Source organism: Pithys albifrons, chromosome 5 (genome assembly GCF_047495875.1).
Source record: "Pithys albifrons albifrons isolate INPA30051 chromosome 5, PitAlb_v1, whole genome shotgun sequence".
NCBI lineage: Eukaryota > Metazoa > Chordata > Aves > Passeriformes > Thamnophilidae > Pithys > Pithys albifrons.
The window spans coordinates 67,818,026-67,837,399 of record NC_092462.1 but is presented as its reverse complement, the minus strand read 5'-3'; the positions used below and the strand labels follow the sequence as shown (position 1 = coordinate 67,837,399).

The 19,374-nt window shown below is 41.2% G+C and overlaps 1 protein-coding gene across 1 annotated transcript in view; it reads right to left on the bottom strand.

The window, feature by feature from the left end:
- The window catches only part of LETM1 (leucine zipper and EF-hand containing transmembrane protein 1), a 31,218-nt gene extending 12,383 nt beyond the window's left edge, over positions 1-18,835 (bottom strand). The window contains exons 1-7 of the mRNA XM_071556962.1: positions 18,633-18,835; positions 14,231-14,288; positions 10,349-10,805; positions 5,269-5,412; positions 4,159-4,296; positions 1,095-1,298; positions 143-262 (exon numbers count right to left, since the gene is read on the bottom strand). Coding sequence (XP_071413063.1) covers positions 143-262; positions 1,095-1,298; positions 4,159-4,296; positions 5,269-5,412; positions 10,349-10,805; positions 14,231-14,288; positions 18,633-18,711 — 1,200 coding nt within the window. The 5' untranslated portion in view covers positions 18,712-18,835. The remainder of the gene's footprint in view (positions 1-142; positions 263-1,094; positions 1,299-4,158; positions 4,297-5,268; positions 5,413-10,348; positions 10,806-14,230; positions 14,289-18,632) is intronic.
- Positions 18,836-19,374: the final 539 nt, after the last annotated feature.

The window sequence follows — 19,374 nt, the reverse complement described above, 5'->3', positions numbered from 1 at the left end:
TGACAAAAGCTTATTAAGGAGAAAGACTGTTTTAACCAAGCCTTTAATGAGAACAGAATTAAAATGACTTCTCAGAATCAGAACAAAAATCAGAGCTAGCAACTGCAACTAGGCCTGAGTACTCAGTTTTGCAAACCTATACCTGTTTGAGCTGCTCCTTGAGACGCTGCTCTGTCACACCAAGAGCTCTCATCCCTCGAGCACGACAAGCTGCCTGCAGTTCTTTAACAGTCAGGGTATCAACTCCTTCTTCAGCAATCATCTGCACAATGCATAAAGTACATTTCAGTATGTATGTATGTATGGCCAAACCTCCCAAACACAGATTTGGGCAGGGCTCTCCCCATGTGCCCTTCCAGCCTGCTCAGTGGATTGTTTAGGTGAGGCACAGCGTGCACAGAACTGGCCCCACCGTTTAAGTCCCAAGGTCCATCTGCCACGGCAGAGCGAGCTTGGACAGTGACAGGGAAGTCCTCGGGACTGTCACAGCACCCGGTACTGACCGGGGCTGACCCTGCTGAGCATTCGAGATGTGACGGGATGGGATGGCAGGGAGGCTTGAACTGCCAGGGGATGGTCCCCACTGAGACTCGAACTCAGGTCCTTGGGATTCAGAGCCCAGAGTGCTCTCCTTTACACCACGGGACTGTCCCTACATTTCAGTACTAACAGCTCAAAGCAGAGGCACCACCACCACTGCGCAGTCCGTATGTCACAATGGCCACTAGAGGCTGCTGCGGTTACACAAAACAGCCTCCACTGTTCGAACAGCTCTAATGGCCATGTCAACCTCCAAGCTGGTATTTTTATCAGCTACCTTACAAATTACACTTTCATAGAAACGTTTTAAAAGTAATATAATTACGTTCATTAAAATTAATGGTAGATTAAAAAAGCTCAGTTTTTTCTCTACAAATAAGGACACTTCTGATTTTAAGGTTCTTTGAGCTTTTTTGTATTAAGTTAGCTCAAAAAATAAGACAATTAAGACAAAAAGGGAAAACAGCACAAAAAACAAACATACATTTATTCACATAAACTCATTACTCTTATGTACCAAAATTGTATCCCGTGCCTATTTAGAGTGAACTCACCTTGTCATCTGCTTTTATGCTTCTCAACCTCATGGTCAGCTGGAAACGGAGAAAGTTGTTTGTCCCAATTGACTGAAGTTCCAACAATTTACAAAGTGCCACCAGCTGAGGCCGGGTCAGATTGTCCAGTGTCAGCTCATCTTCAAACAGTTTAGAGAACCTTAAGATCTCCTCATTACTGGGTCTTTCACCAGTTTCCCTGATCTGTAAGAAAAAATCAAACATACACAAAGCATTTCAAAGCAAATGTTATAGTTGGGCATTATTTTGAATAAAACATTTTCTGCATTTGTCAAGCACTTTGCATCAGTTTTGGGATAGAAAATAGCTCAAAGAGAAGTAATGAAAGAAATTTTTTAAAATCAAACAACTTATTCATTACAAAAGGCACAAGAATTGATGGTGTCACTGTTTTCAACAACACTGCGTAATATACTTAAGATAACACTAGCAAAAAAACCCAAGATGCATCTGTACAATAATAAGCAGATCTATCTGAGATACCTCAGAATATATGTATATATACATCCAAGTGAATAAAAAGTTGCTAGAGAAGGCACACTGGCAAGTATTCTTTCTGGTACCATACTTAGTAAACAATGAAGCACAATAGAAGCATCACTTTGTGAAGGTAAAATTAAATGTACATCCAATGGCAAAAATTTTGCAACACTGGTGTCCCTATGAAGCATGGATTAGGACACTTACCTAGCACCTACTTCTTCCCACAAACTCATTTGTTACAATATTGTTTGCTTTCAGCTCCTAGCTGTTCTGTAACACCCCAGTGGAAATGTTCTTGGACTGGAAGTTATTCCACAGTATAAACCACTGTTTGGGAAAGGACTCTGCATCCTTCATACTGGAAGGTTCTATGTAACTGCTTGTACAAATGCAAAGTTAAGCTTTTCAGTGATGTGTTGCCAAAGGGCACTTCACAATCATTAAATCCAATTACTGAGAGCAGAAATAACCATTCAAAGAAATAGGAGAAAAATCATTCCCATGTCACATCAGGTCATTGTAAAGCATTATCACCTGTAGAGATGTTGATTTTTCTATTTAAAGTCCACCAGTAAAAGCTTGTTAGTGCCATCACTGCATCAAAGATCTACAGTCTGTACCCACAGAGTCTGATGTATCATGCTTACTTGTTTTACTTGCAAATTCAAATATTTTAGTAAACCGCTACTCAGAGCTCAGGAAAAGGTAAAAATTTGGAAGACAAGATGACCTTGAGTTCATTAGCCTCCATGATACTTGTGTAGCAGAGAAACCAACTCAGAGAAAAGAAGGCCAAAGGCTTTGCTCCATTTCACCTGTGCTTTCACTGCAGGAGCCAAAAATGGCACTATAAAAATATAGGAAGTATTTTCTTCCTTATTTAAAGATGAAGAGCCAATCAGGTTTTTCTTGAGAGTATAAACTGGAGCTCTCTAGTACATCACTACTACCTACCAAGTGACACAGAGAAATTCTGGAATGCTGCAGCAAACATGTTAAGCCTATAATAAATGGTTCTTGCAGTATCAAATACTACAACACAGAAGAAGCTGTAAAGGAGCAGCAAAAAGGGGGGAAACATTCAAACTTTGTCTTGCTCTGACATTTATTATCTGTTACAGTGAAATGAGATCAATGAAATTTGTCTCTATGACACAAACGAGAAATACAAAGCTCTAAAAAGCACGCCCACACATAAGAAATGCGAGGCTTGAAACTTCTTTTTTAGTCATCAGAGGAACTCGGGACTTCCTCCAGCGACAGTGGAGTGAAACATCATTTATTTCCACAGAAATTAACGGCCAAACATAAATTCTCAGTAGCAGTTCTTTCAAAAGAGAACGAAATGTTCCAAACATGCAGCATGGCAGTGGCACATTCCCAGGGCCTGCAGGGCCAGTGCCTCAGCCACTAACTACTGTAACTAACAATTCACAATGTTCTGCAGATTAAAACCAACAGAAACAGAAAATTGCATGGAAGCTTCAAAATACATGGACTTTGCAAGAAGTTGCTCACTGGCAAAATTTGCCACTATGATTATTAACCTACATGGCACTATCAATATCATTTTAATTATCCCCCCCTATAAAACTTCATTCTTAGCTCTGACAAGCAGGAAAATCTTAAGCTGGCTGACAGGACATGTAAAATTCAGGTCTGAAATCCCCAGGCTTTTGTGCCTCTATCTGTGCAAATACACACTCTCCCCAAAGGAGGGAACCACAACGTTACTTTCAACAAAGCACCCGGTGATGATATTGGCTCCATCTCTCATTCAACAGCCCCACAACCAAGAGAAATGAGACGTGTGAGTGGCCTGAGATAAATCCCATCCCTGAGAAGGTTTGAGAAGGTATTTTTCTTGTCTCTGGTGAATACTTTGCCGTTACCTACAGTTTGGTGAAAGGAAACACTGTCAAACCTGAAGGTCATCCTGTATGGAGGCAGATGTCTGGCACTCAGGCTCTGTCAGCAACTGGTCATGGATAGAAAAATATTGCACCGAACACAGCAAACACATCCCAGATAAACCTCAGATCATCCAACATTCCAGTCAGTGACCAAAAGGATTTCAGCAGCATGGCAACTGTGCATTTAAAAACTGTTTTTATAAGCAGAATTAGATTGACAAAAAAAAATTACTTTCTCCCCCACTAAGTTTTAATGAGTTAGTTAAGAAAGAATTCCCTTCTCCCTGTTTCCATACCAAACGTTTAAAAAGAAAGGTCAAAAACGACATGAGTAACCACTGAGCACACAATGTTTCATGTTACAATTAACTTACTAACAAAATAAGAGACCAAGAAGCAAATGAGCAGAAACATACTACTTCTAGAATTAGGGGTTAAAAGCACCAGCCAGGACACCTGAGGTATGAACAGTAAAACTTCATCACACTGAAGTACTACTTACAGAAAATAAATTTATCCTAAAAAACTCATACATTCTACTTCTTCAAATGCAACAGAATAAAGGTATCTGATGATTACCATAGACCAAATGAAATACCAAGCTATTTTTTGGTAACAAGAGTAAACAACTTTTAAAAATATTTTACCTTTTGAAAGAATGTTGAAAAATCTTTTGCAACATTTCCCTTGGCTGCTTTATTTTTTAGTGCCATCTCCTCAATGGTGTCTTGAAGGAATTTAGCCAATTCAAGCTTTACTCTCAATTCTTTCTTCAGTCTTTCCTCCTGTTAAGAAAATATTTAGTTTTAAAAGTTCCTTCCAGAAACATGTGCACAAAGTATCACTTCTTCTGGCCCCAGACAAGTTATGTGGAGTATTTCTGGACTTGTGCTGTAACACAGACATCCCAAGAGGGCATTCACTCTTACCAAAGGTCCCCAAATTACACTGAAAAACAGACCCCAAGCTCCATGAGGCATGAGATGCAATGCCATGAGTGGCCTCACCTGCTAAAGCTAAAATGCACCCTCTCAATTAGCCACTGAAAGACTGAAACCAACCGGTCTGGGTAGCTCCCAACCTTCCTATTCAGCACAGAAATCCTACACTACATCTCAGTCCAAACAAAGTGAATTTAGCACTGAATTAGAAATGAATGGTTACTTAGATCCAAGTAAACAATCATGCTTGATTATATCTGTAACAGACTGGAAGCTCCCTATGTACAAACTTCTTGGAACTTTATACCCTGAAAGTGAGAACTTGTGGGGCTTTTTAGTGCGATTTTACAAGGCTCTAAACAATTCTGAGAAAACTTAACTAAAAGAAATAAAGTTTAAACAAAAAATACATAAGAAACTGTTTAAAATACAAAGTATACATATGAAAAATCTTGTAGCAAGAATAAAGCCTGCCCATGCTACAGTGTTTATTTGAATACAAACTAGAAAAATAAAGTCTCACAGCTTTAATTTCGGAATCAAAAATGGAGATGGGGATAGCAGAAAAGCCAAGAGAGGTTTACATCCCTGATAGCTCAGCACCTGCACACACAAAAAGGCAAACCAGGATGGTACTGGTTCATTATCATACGTTAAACAGCAAGATCTTCAAAACAAGATAAGGAAGATAAAAGCATTACCATAACAGTGAAAAACAAACCCGCCTAATTTTCAGACTTTTTCCAATGTCTTTACCAAGGAAGTTTCTAATTTTTTCAAAAAATATTACTGGATTATAAATTCAGACCTGCTTACCTTTTTAGACTTTGTCTCAAATGTAGAGGGAAGCATATTAGGGAACAACTTCAGAGCAACTGGAAGCAAAAATTCCATAAATGGGACAACAAGAAAAACCAAGAAAGGGACCAGGCGGAAGAGATCAGCACATATTCGAAGAAACTGGAAGTGAAAAAAGATAAACTTATTGATTAGTTAAAATTTAAATATTTATTTTAAATACAAGACAGGATCATCCAATTATCATTCAGGCTCACACATATATATTTGCAAAGAAGAAAATCTAAAATAACACAAAAAAAGGATGTGACAAAGTCAGTTTTAGCACATTTTTCTTTGAGTTGCTATAAACTACAGAGTGCCAGAGTTTCATCAGTTTTCAACACTATAGAAAGTATTTCAAAAGCCTCACTGTGTCTCAATAGGATTATTGAACAAGTATCTCATTTAAACCTCTTAAAAGCACCTGAAAACAGGAGGTGGTCATTTGTTGTCATTAAAGCTGCTTAACTTCTTTTATGCATCTTTATTTGTGCTCCACCACTTCTTACATGCATGAGCTACTACGGACCAAGTAATCAAGAACAAAATGAAAGATCCCTCCCCCTGTGCCTTATAAGAATTGTAATAAACATTTAAATCCAGGGTAATGAGCCCAGCTCGGCAGATACTTTTTTTTTTTAAATCACTGCTTTTCTAGAGCAGTAATCCTCTGAAGCAGGCCTAGACATTGCTGACTGAATCCTGAACTGCATGAAATACTGTCCCTGTGTACACTCACAAATATATATATATATATATATATATATATATATATATATATATATATATTGGCTGCACAGTCTATAATCGATCTTGCAGTAACTTAGTTGAAAACTTAGTAACTCTGTTTATATTGGGGAGTGCAGATCTTGCTTGACCTACCTCATTTTACAAAGGATATAACTGGTTTTTGGGAATATTTTCCATACCTAAATAAGAGGCCAAAGGCCAGATGTGCACTGTGGCTGCCACAGGACTGTCATTCAGCATCAGGATTTGATAAACACAGCTATGAGTGGCAAAAACTGGCAACCTAAATGCTATTACAAAAGCAGACATGTTTCCCCCTCCAGCCCCTCCCCACAGCTCATGGCAATTGAGGGGAACAGCACCAACAACCAGCACAGATTTCACATCCCTACGATTGATTTGCTAGAATAAAAGACCTGTAAAACTTCGTTCAGAATTTTCTTAGCATAAAACCAGCCAGAATATTGAATACCATATGAGGAATGCACATGCTACACAGATCCAAAGCTTGACTTTTTTTTTTTTAATATAGAAAATTCAGTTTCCCAGAAGGGATCCTTTGGTCCATTGTTTATAGAGGCTCAAGGATTTTCCCATTCATTCCAACAATGAAAGGCAAAATGACTACCAGGGAGTTAAAAAAAAATATAAGAATGTTTGGAAGAAATTTTTAAAACTTGGAAGAACAAGTACCAAAAAAACTACCTCAAAAATTTCTAGAGTACAGAGTTCCTATTTTTAACCCAGTCTCTATTTTCAGACAGTGCGTGCAAGCATTTCGACAAAATCCATACCCAGGGAAGCAGTTTTACCACAGGATTAAGCTATTGCTAACCTGCGAACAGAATAAAGAATCGTGAAGGTGCACACCAGTCACACCACCAATCCAGCTAAAACTGACCCATAAATACATACATGGACAAGTGAAAAAGGATCAGTACAAACCAAGGGGGATGGGGAGGCAAAGGGTGTTGGAAAACTTGATTAAAGCCCCAAGCAGGACCAGCCTTTTTTTTTTTTTTTCACAGCAGCCCAGTCCTGGATCATCTTACATAAATCATGGAACTGCACCCTCCACTAACTCAAGGAAAACAACTTTACTTAGGAACCTAATACAATGGTGTATGATTACACACACATTATTTGGCAGCACAGCATGAAAACCTTGTGACTACTCTGTATCTGCTGCTACAGCTCATGGATTCCACTTTTCCCTCTTCTGCAGGCTGGAAGAGTTTGCAAAGCTGGCAGACCTGCCACAACTCCATAGTGCTTGGCCCCTCACTTCCACATCCAGAACCACCCTGCTGCAGGAACCAGCACCAGAGCAATTAGGTTTTAACAGCCAGTATCACAGTTTGCATGTTTTACTTCTTCCTGCCTTCTCTCCTAAATGTGGGTAAGTGACCCTCTTGAATCCAAATCCTGCCAGCAATTGTATGAGCAGAATTTTGGAACTGACTTTCAGTTTACATAAGCAACAGCTCCCTTTGCATTGGCCATGCTGCAATTGCCTGTTCATGTGGTTAGATTACTTGGATATCCTTCCATTATTGCCTCCAAAGAGGAAGGAAAGGGCAGGCAGAAATAACTCATTTGTCAATCTGCATGAAGATAAGATTTCTCCAGGACTGTCAGTTCATGTGCAGCTCGAAACATTTAAAGCAGTATGCACTTCAAATTTTATTTTGTATTTTTTAAGGTCTAGGAGCAACTTTTGCAAAGTTGTAGAACATTTGGCATCACATTTTAAGCCTTTTTTTAAAATCAGTCAGTATATTACAATTTAAGGTTGAACTGATAAAAAACAAACTGTTGAAACAAACTTGAAATAAAGTTTTAAAAAAACCCACAAGCAAAGTAAGACTAAGAAAGTAATATTACTGCAGTTCTTAAAACTATCTTCTCTACATCTCCATCAGGTTACATGCATATACATACACACATATACACATCACTAGGTAAGAGACAGGACAGGCTACATCAATACAAACACTAATTTACATCTGAAAAAAAATAAGTTTCAGTTTTATTTAAAACAAGAGAAATTGCACATCTGTATAAAAAAAAATGAATCCAGGAAGGCCAATGCCAGATCACTACTTATATATGAGAAGGCAGCAATATGGTCAAAGGGCAACCAAATTGCTAAGTCCAGCTATTGATGGAATATTACTGTTGTTTGTAAAATTTCTTAGAAATATGGCTCAGTGAACATGACACAGACAGGAAAATCAATGGTTCCCATCTTTACCCTGGAGAACTTCTGATTCTGTTTCAAAGCCTGAATCACTTTGTCTCACTCAGCTTTCCAAGTTTCCCAAAGCTCTCAGTAAGACAGTGCAGGCCAGAACTGCTGCTTCACAAAGTCCTGAAGTCCTCACCTTCCCCTGTCCTCAGTTACTCTTCTTGGCACTACATAATCCCCTCTCACGTCAGCGCAGACTGTTATATTTATTGCTGAGCAACATCTCAGCTGGATCAGCCGCCAAACATATTCTTGTACCAGCCTAAGGAAAGCGGCAAAAATAAGGAGCACGAAAATGCTGAGATCATCAGCCAGTGCTGTCGTAGAAAAAGTCCACATGAAACCACAGCTGAAAACTGTAACAATTATTGATATTTGTTTAACCTTGTGAATGTAAGAAAAAGCTTTGCATACTGCATTAGGATTTGTTTGGTTTCAATTACACATCAAAATCATAGAATCATAGAATTGATTGGGTTGGAAAAGACCTCCGAGATCATCAAGTCCAACCCTCGGTCCAACTCCAGTCCCTTTACCAGATCATGGCACTCGGTACCACAGCCAATCTCAGTATAAAAACCTCCAGGGATGGTGAATCCACCCCCTCTCTGGGCAGTCCATTCCAATGCCTGATGACTCTCTCTGCAAAGAATTTTTTTCTGATACCAACTTAAATTTCCCCTAGCAGAGCTTGAGCCCATGCCCCCTTGTCCTATTGCTGAGTGCCTGGGAGAAGAGACCAACCCCCACCTGGCTAGAACTTCCCTTCAGGTAGTTACAGACAGTGATGAGGTCACCTCTAAGCTGCCTCTTCTCCAGGCTAAACAACCTCAGCTCTCTCAGCCTCTCCCCATAGGGCTTATGCTCACATGTAAAATGTACACATGTGCACCTGATTTTGTGATTAAAACCATGAGCAATATTCGTATTTTTGTCACTTGTCAGAAGTTTTGAGGGCAGAGATGTGACCCTCACACACTGCGTGTACAAGTGCACAAATTGCAGAGAGCCCACGAGCAGCCCTGCTCACTCCTGCTGCACAGCACACACTTTTTGCTCTCCACAGCTCTCCTAGCACATCTTTTTTCAGCAACAGCTGAACTGATTTTTTTATATTTAAAAAAATGTAGGAAGACAGACTTGAATTTTTAATCTGTATAAACTGCTTAAACATCTTGTCCTCATAAACAGTAAAATGAGACCTATCAAATCAGCATATTTGATATTTTGCTAATAAATTGGTGAAGTTGAATACCAATGTATTCTTAAGGAAAAAAGAGGAATCAACTGTACCAGCTTATTATTTTACAGTCTTTTCATATATCAGCTCACATCAAATGTTTTTAAATATCCATATAATTTTTCATTCTAATTGAATAAGCTTTCATTTGCTTCACCCAAAGCCTGAAATTACTATTGAAATGCACATATGTTAGCCAAATTGGAAAGCACTCACATTCTGCATCTCCCTTTTCAAAATTATCAATTCCCCTTTTACAGTTTCATACATGTGAGCTACATGCCATAAAGAAAACAAATACATCTAGACTAAAATTATTTCAGATATATTTATAACTGAGATAGTATGTTATCAATCATGCATTTCAGCCTGCTGCTTTTATCCTCTTCAAAAAAGAAACCAAGCAAACAACAAACCACAAATAGAACTGGCACAAATCCAACCTTTACTAGAAGCATTTTCTCTCTCTTTTTCCAGCTGGAGCGAAAAAGCAGAGAAAGTGACCATAACACACAGATGTAGCACATGGACAGCAGCTCGAGAACAAACCACAACTGCTGCCCAAGCGACAAAACAGGAGAATCCTCTGCTGTTCCAACTAGAAAATACCACATTTATCTTCAGTAACAAGGAATACAATTGAAGTGTTTTGGAGTAAAAATACCCAAAAATTTCAGTGTCCACATAGTGAGGAGGAGGGAAATACACCTAGCAATTTTAATTCTAGGAACAGAAGACAACAGAAAGAACTGACTCAGTTAAAATAAAACAGAGGAATCACTGAGGACACTCAAGTGAAATTGGTGTTTATTCCGTACCTGTCTCCGTTCTCGGCGAGACAAAGTGTTCCCATGTAGTATTCGCCAGAGCATCCTGGCAGCTATTTTGGTGTCAATCCACAGTAATCGGAAGCCATGGTAGTAATGCTTGAGTTCATCCACAACCCTCTGCCCAAGGGACTTCTTCACAACTTCCACTTCTGTTGGACTATACACGGGACCTCCTTCTTCCAGCTTCTTGTTTTTGTCCTTTAAGGACTTCAGTGACTTTTCAACTATGGAGTCATCTTGAAGGGGACGTGAAGAATGCCACCATCTAACTGGAAGACTCTGGGGACCTAAAACACCCAGGGTTGGTAGTGGTGTCCATGAGCCAGGAGAGCTCATAAGAGTAAAGTATATTTGTCCAGATCCTTTAGTCCAACAACAGTAGTGATCTTTTTTGGAGTATGCGTAAACAGGAGGGACACTAGTGCAATATTTAAAGTGTACAGTCCTTCAAAAGAAAAATGTATTCAAGAATTAGCAATAGTTTACAAGCTCTTGATACATATATATATATATATATATACACACACACACTTGTATAGTTATATATAATTATGTATTTATAAAACGTGTAATTTGAAAAACATCTACAACACATTTGAGACAAAACCCCAACCTTTTGACAGGCTCTTAAGATAAATGTCTACACCCGAAAAGAACACTTGGCTTTATGACAAAAAAAAATTGATCTGCAGGGAATTTTCCATTAAATAGCATTGAAAAGGGAGTTTATTTTACTCCAGTTAAGAAAAGAGTAGCCACCAGATGTGTTTCTCATTTAGAAAGCTACATTTGAAAATTATTCTGTAAATTCATAAGTAGCATAAAAACCCTTCTAGTACTTTTCCTGTTTGAGCAAAACACTGGAGAAAAAAAATAGAAGTTTTAGACTTGGAATAGGTGCTGAGTCAGATGAAGAGAATTAGTATCAGAAATCCAATTCCATTAGAGTTCCTCTCTTACAACTTCCATGCATTTAGTTTTCCTTTCTCAGCAGAAACTTTTGCAAAAACTTCCACCATGGTACTAAGTTGTGGCACAAAGAACCAACACTCTCCTACCTTGTTCAGAATTTTGTTCTTTTCTTTAAATAAGTGTAGACTGAAGTTAGCAGGGAAGCACTGCTCAAACTCCCCAAATGCTCCTTTACGCACAGAAGAACTACTCGTTATATCCAAGTACAACTGTACACACTTTTATAAAAAGACAGGACAGAAATAAAATAGTTGATAAAATATTTTATACCAATGAGTTTTATTAGGTGTCCCTCAAACTGAAATGGCAGCATTAAGTCATGCACAGGACACAAATGACTGGGCATTTCTTCACCAAGCCCTTGTACTACCAAAACAAAAACATAATGTGTTTTTGTCTTCAGTAAATGATCAGAAAAAACAGGTGCAAATGGCTCTGCAGGTCCAAGTAACATTTTAAGAAAAAAAATTGTATTAGCTTCCCTCACTACATTTTCAGCTAGAAGCATCTTTTAAACTTAATTATCACATGCTCCAATTAATTTGAAAATACTTTAATGGTTTTGTCTATTTAATGTTATTCAAACAGAGCTTTACTTAAAAAAATTGAATTATTACTTTTAAAGACACATTACTATTTTCTAGTTTAAACTAAAGTTTTAAGCATCTGACCATTCAATGGTCAGACAACTGCTGAAACAGTTACCCAGAACAGTTTCTTGTTTAGTTAGGAAAGTACACATTTGCACAGATATTAACTGATGCGAATTACAGTTCACTTAAGAAAATAAAGTACATACTCAAAACCAGATTAGAACATTTGCATAAATCAATCCCCCCTGACTCAGGCATTTCCCTAAAGCAGAGCTCCAGGGCTACAGACCAAGTTCCACCTACACACATTGACACTTTTCTGCATGCAGAGAGGAAGAGAGCTCTGCCAGCAGAACTAGTTCTGATTCTGCAGGGGAAAATTAATTTTGCAAGAAATGTGTCTCTCTGAACACACTTTCACAAGCAGGAGGTCAGACAGATAATTTCTATCCAAGTCAGTCCTCAGTAATTATATCACTAGAGCATCCTGCTTTCAGATCTGGGTCACGACGAGTGTGGGCACTGGTTTGTTTTATTTTAAGCAGCAACATTACATTAACAGAAGTTTTGGTTTAAAAAAACCAAAAGACCAAAAAGGAAGAAAAAAATCATAGAGTCATAGAATAGATTGGGTTGGAAAAGACCTCCAAGATCATCAAGTCCAACCCTTGGTCCAACTCCAGTCCCTTTACCAGATCATGGCACTCAGTGCCACATCCAGTCTCAGTTTAAAAACCTCCAGGGATGGGGAATCCACCACCTCTCTGGGCAGCCCATTCCAATGCCTGAGCACTCTCTCTGGAAAGAATTTTTTTCTGATCTCCAACTTAAATTTCCCCTAGCAGAGCTTGAGCCCATGCCCCCTTGTCCTATTGCTGAGTGCCTGGGAGAAGAGACCAGCCCCCACCTGGCTAGAACTTCCCTTCAGGTAGTTCTAGACAGTGCTGAGGTCACCTCTAAATTTAACTTGGAAGGGACCTTAAAGATCATCTCGTTCCAACCCCCCTGCCATGGGCAGGGACACCTCCCATTAGACCAGGTTGCTCAAAGCCTCATCCAACCTGTCCTTAAGCACTTACAGGGATGGGACATCCACAGCTTCTCTGGACAACCTGGGCCAGGGCCTCACCACTACACAGAAAAGAATTTCTTCCTTATGTCTAAGCTAATGCTACACCCCCCACTGTTTCATTTTAAAGCCATTTCCCCTTGTCCTATCGCTCCCTGCCCTTGTCAAAAATCCATCTCCAGCTCTCTGTAAGCCCCCTTTAGGTACAGGAAAATGCTGTACAGGTGTCCCTAGAGCCTTCCCTTCTCCAGCCTGAACAACACAAATTCTCTGTCTGTCTTCATACAAGAGGTGCTCCAGTCTAACAGGCTTAAAATAATAGGTCTCCAAATAGCCGAGAGAGAGGTCTCATATAATAAGACTTTTCCTAAAAGTATTTTTTTATTAAAAAGTAAACAGGTATTTGGAAATGCTTTATGTATTTAAAAAAATCACAATTAATTCTACAGCAAGTGATATAGAACTAACACAACTGAAAAAAAAGAAAAAGAAGTAGTTTGGTTTGCATTAGAAGAGGGTTGTGTCTACAGACACGTTCTTATGTTAAAATGAAAACTCAGAAAGTCTGAAGAATAGTCACTGTGTCCTGAGCAGTTTGACTATAAATGAACTACAGAACACATATTTTAACATTCCAAGGAAAAGCATTAGGAAATTTATATCCACAAGTATGCCTTGTGAGCCAAGCCAGGAACAGAGAATGGATTCTGCCAACATTACACTCCTTAAGCTCCGTAAGGGCATGGAACAGCTGGATTCATTTTCAGAAGAGGACGCCAACATCCAAGCCTGCAACATACCAAAAACTACTTTCTTTGGTTTAACAGAGATAAAAATCAAATGATCTACATTCTTAATTGTCAACTATGATTTTTAAACTAGCTCTGATTCAATGTTTGCTCTATGAAATTCCACACAGAAAGCATGCAAGAAGCTCATCATATCCTGTTATGACTCCTGGAAACATCCAAGAAAAAGATTCATATTCTGCTGCTTTCACATCAAAAGTGAAACAAAAAGGGAGGAAGTGGGTGAAAAAAAGATCTCAGTTTCTTTCTCCCACACACAACCAAGCAGGTGAAGAGAGTAATCTTCAGACTTCTTTAATCTGTCATAACACAAGCTGAAGCCACTATTTTAGCACTCTGTCTAGATTTAAACCTACATTCTATGACAGTACACTAACTGATAGCTTTCTATAGTTCTGAGTTCAGAAAAATGTTCATATTTACTCACATTTTGTTTGTCAGCCTCAGGGACGTGCAGCTAAGACATACCCGATCTCCCAAGTTACCTAGAAAAAAACACCAATAATTAGCACTAATTCTGAAATTTGGGAGAATATTTATGTATAGAGTGAGTTGCAAACAACTACACAATTTACAAGACCAACTTTTACACAGGAACGGCTACTACAGAAAGCACAGGAAAGGTGCTGCTTAACAGCAGCTTCCCTGCACTGTTTGTCAGCACTTTCACACTTTGGATGTTGGTGCATAACAAACAGCCAAGACTGAATTTTATTCTGCTTTTGACAATAACCATGTGAAGTGCTGAAGCCCAAATACCTCATGCTATTCAAACACAAGGCAAAGCACATGCCTTGCTCTTATTTCTCTTGATCTGCAATCCAAATTTACAGCACAAAAAGGAGAGAAGAGGGGGGAAGCAATTCTGTAAGGTGGCTGAGATGTCCACAAGTGTTCAAGCAAACTGTCCATGCACATCTGTGGATGTGTGAGGTACTGCTTGCTCTTGTTCAGTTGCCTGAAGACAGGTTTCCAAGTCCCTTGGGCAAGAAACTAAACTGCAGAAAAACTCCACTGTAAATGTAGCAAATGTATTTTTAATAGCTCCATGACAATACAATGTTAGATGATCCAAATGGAGCACCTGCCAAACATTTAGGATGAAAACAGTATTTTATTTGTTTTAAGAAAAACAACAAATAAAACATGAGTAGGATCCTAAACAGCTTCACTAGAGAAGTGAAACCACATCACTTCAATACATTGCTGTCCATTTTGATCAGCACCTGGTAAAAACAGCTCTACCCCATGATCCCTCTGCAAAGGATACAAATCATCTTGAATGGTGGGGGCCTGATCCAAAGTACATGAAAGGTCAGCTTTCCACAAAAAGCCATGTTCCTCAAAATTAATTTTATTTAAAACATTAACTCAGAATCAGTCCTAACGAGAAGGAAGTCCACAAGAAGGACTGACATCGATATACAGGCATCCTCTATCCAGGTACAGAAACAAGCAGCATCTCCTCTGGGAATAAACTGAGGAGACCATCAAATGATAAACCACCTAAGTCATTTCACAGGTTTAAAAAAAGGGCCATGCTTCAAAGCCTTTTAACCATGGAAGAAGCATCAGCAACATAAAATGCTACTTAGTGGCTGTACACAATCTACAATCAGTGAAAATCATGTCTTAGCCCACTAGAAAGGAATTAATCTCTACAGCAACTTTACAAAGATAAATCTTGTATAAACACCTAGCTACAATAACTCAACAGGTAGCCAAGATCAACAGCAAAGGCTCCTGGACAGATCATAGGAAACACTCAAACAAGACTTTGAATGCCCTGACTTTTTGGCCAATCTTTTCAGAATTCACTGTAACCAAAATGAACTGGAAGGCTGGATGGAGTAGGTATGATGTGGTTTGTTTCTCCCATCTGGAAACTGCCATTTCTGGTCAATCCTAAGAGACAGCAGGATAGAAAGGTCATTTTAGAGGTTAGTGGTACACTTCTCTACCACCAAAGCCAAGATATGGCCCATGACACAATCTGAAGCAGACAACTGTATCTGAGAAAACACACCATCCAAATATGAAATACCTAATTATCAGGGGAAACAGATACCACAAAATCAGATGGGACAATCGGAAGGTGGAGAAGGTAAATTAATCTATTTGAGGAAAACCTCAGTAATCAAGGCATGTCCCATGCTAAGTGCACTGTGAAGTAATTACAGCAAAAGCTATCGCATTATCAGGTCAAAGGATTTACCCATCTCAAGTTGTATCAAACTCTAACAGGCACTTACTGCCATTGCAAGTGTGGCTCAGCTTCAGGAACGAAGATTTGGGAAGGGCTGTCCCCACGTGGGTGTGCCCTTCCAGCCTGCGCAGTGGATTTTAGGTGAGGCTCAGTGTGTGCAGAACTGGCCCCACCGTTTAAGTCCTGAGGTTCATCTGCCACGGCCGAGCGAGCTTGGACAGTGCCAGTGAAGTCCTCAGGACTAGAACCTACAGCACCCGGCATTTCCCAGGAGGTCTCCCATCCAAGTATTAATCCGGGGCTGACCCTGCTTAGCTTCAAAGGAAAAACTGTCTCGTTCTGGCCTCAAATAGCAAGCCCTGAGAATCTGTGAAAGCATTCTGGTAGTCTCCAATATTTACAGAAAGAACAGCAGCTGAATTTCTAAACCCAAGAGCCATCTCAGAGGATGTCCCTGACTTTAAGGAAGAGCTGAGTAAAGCAGATAAGTAGTCAGTGTCTAGACAGGTAAGCCACAACAGGGTAATCTGCTTGTCTCACCTGAGTGCCAGGAAACACACAAAGCCCACATGCCAAAAAGCAGAGTCCTACCTGGAGAGGACACTGTGTGCTATAGACAAGTGTTCCAGAACAAACAGGGACAATTGGAGATCAAAACTGTCTTGGAGTTTCTTGGATAAAACTCCATAGCAGGAAGACACTTTCACTTCACTGACTTTCTTTCCAACCAGATTCATTAAATGTTAAGGAAGGGGTCAAAGAACAAAAATCCAAGATTGTTATAGAAAAACACGCTCACTGAAATGCTTCTTGTTATACAGATATTCAGAGTGTGAACAGGCACACAGAAACTGTTAATTCTAACTTTGCCAGTTCTGACAACACAAGTTCTTTATATTTTGCAGTGTCATTTTTTATAACCATGTACCTAAGAGCAAACCAGCCCTGAAATAAAATACGTATTTCCTCCAGAAAGGAGCAAAGTCCATAATCCTTGCTGCTAGGGTAACAAAGTCATCCAGAAGTGTCTGAACAAGGTGAATGTTGCTTACCCATACTCAACACTGCTCATTTAAGAAACCTGCAGTAGCTTTGTGAGAAAGGCAGTAATGCCAGAAAACCTGTATATTAACACAGTCCTCATGAAAAAGGAGTCACGAGAAACTTTATTCATAAATTTAATGAAACAACAAACCCAAAGTTTTTAATGTAGAATAGCTGTGTGCTGTTACTATGTTTAAAGTTTTTAAAAATAAAATGCTAACACAAAGTAAGTCCCTACAGAAGTGTAAGCTTGCAGTACTTATCAGTCTGATCTTGACAGGAATAACATTTAGGATTCTTAGAAGCACTTAGCTTTAACTTAATCTAAGACTACTTACACGTAAAGCAAAGAAGATGAGCTAAGTAAAGCAGAACACTATATAAAAAAATTTACACCTTACAACAATGCATTAATAATAAATTAACACTCCAAATAAAAGCACTGATTGTATGAAAACCATAGGGCACCACAGCACACTAATTGCTTGATTCTATCGCAGTATTTCAGCACAGGTTCTCTAAGATCTGTAACACGCAGAACTGGAGGAATCACTAGCACTTCTTATGCTATGCAACCACATCAAATCTAATCCCAAGTAATTTGAAGGTACATGGATGTGTTTCTTCCCTGTTTTACAAAAGGTGGACTGTTAAGATAGCCCAGGTTTTTTTTGTTGAGGTCACTGTACAACCTAAATAAATGTCTTTACAACAGAAGCTAAAAACAACCCAACCATCCACTAGAAGAAGCTACCAGACTTGAGTGATTACTGGTAGCCAAGAGGACAGCAATGGAGAAGCATCCCTTTGGCTCATGAGGTTTGCCTGAAGCTGGACATGTCGCTGGGCTGTTCTCAGTGACAGCACCCCAGTGCCCAGCCGGGGCTGTGTCAGTAGTGACAGTGACACTGTGACAGTGTCAGGCCGCTGCCTGCTGAGCTTTCCCTCAATCCTCACTAACCCCCTGCCATTCCAGCTCTGGGACGTAAAGAGCAACCACAGGCCTCGCCCACGTCTCAAGTTATCAGCTGTTTCACGCCAGCAAACTTCACCACCCAGAGAGACCTAAACCGCCCTATTATCTTCATTATTTATCAGTACCCCACACTGCGTCTCCCTTCTGTTTTCCTAAGCTCTCAAAGCCGCGCGGAAAAAGGCCAATTCACGTCTCAATAGGAAGAAGCACATAAAGTAGCGACAACCCTTCACACCCAAGCCACAGCTGAGCACACGCCAGGCAGGGCCGAGCCGCAGCAACGTGCTGCTACACCTTCACAAAAAACACGTGTTTTTCCCTTCCCCGGCCAGCTGGCACAATATAATGGATACGCGCGTCCCAGCTGCCCTTAAGGCAGAGCATCCCCTTGGGCCACGCTGGCTGGGTGAGCACATGCGAAGAGGCCGCAGCCCCCAGGACAGGCCGCGTGGGAGCAGAGGGGCCTCGGCCGCGGCCCTTCCCTCCCGCGGCAGCCTCTCCGCCCACGCCGGGAGACCCCACACGCCGCCTCCCTCCCTCTCTCCCTTCCTTCCTCCCTCCCTCCCTTCCTTCTCGGCCCTGGGCGGCCCCGGGGAGCCTCACCGGGCTGTGGCGGGCGGCGCAGCGCTCGGGGCAGGCGGCAGGCCCGGCGCCCGCAGCTCTGCAGCAGCATGGAGGCCATGGCGGCGCTGGGCGGGCGGCGCCGGCCCCGCTGCTGCTGGTGCTGCTGCTGCTGTGCCGCCGCCCGAGCCGCGATGAGCGATCCCCAACACGCTCAGCAGCGCCGGCAGCCGCCACGGCCGGGCGCGCTTGCCCAGCCCCGCCCCGCGGCGCACGCCTGGAGTTGTAGTCTGGGAGCTGTAGTTCTGCAGCGCACGGGGAGGGAGGACGGTGGCACCGAGGGACGGGCGCGGGGCCGGGGCTGTGACTGACCCAAGGCCGCCCCACAGAGCCGGCGGGTGGGTCTGTGAGCGCAGGGGCCGTCCCAGTGTGAGCCCCGAGGGTGGGCGGTGTGTCCCCGCCGTGCAGGGAAGGTCGCAGGCCGTGCCCGCCGTGCAGGGAGGGCGGCGCTGCCTCAGAGAGCCGCACAGGGCCCCGGCTCGCCCTGCAGCGCTGAGCCCCAGGCCGAGCTTTCCGCCCCGGCACCGGGACTGGGCTGGGCGGTCTCCAGAGAATCATAGAATCGATTGGGTTGGGAAAGACCTCCAAGATCATAAAGTCCAACCCTTGGTCCAGCTCCAGTCCATTTACCAGATCATGGCACTCAGTGCCACGTCCAATTTCAGTCTAAAAATCTTTCAGGGATGAGGAATCCACCCTCTCTCTGGGCAGCCCATTCCAATGC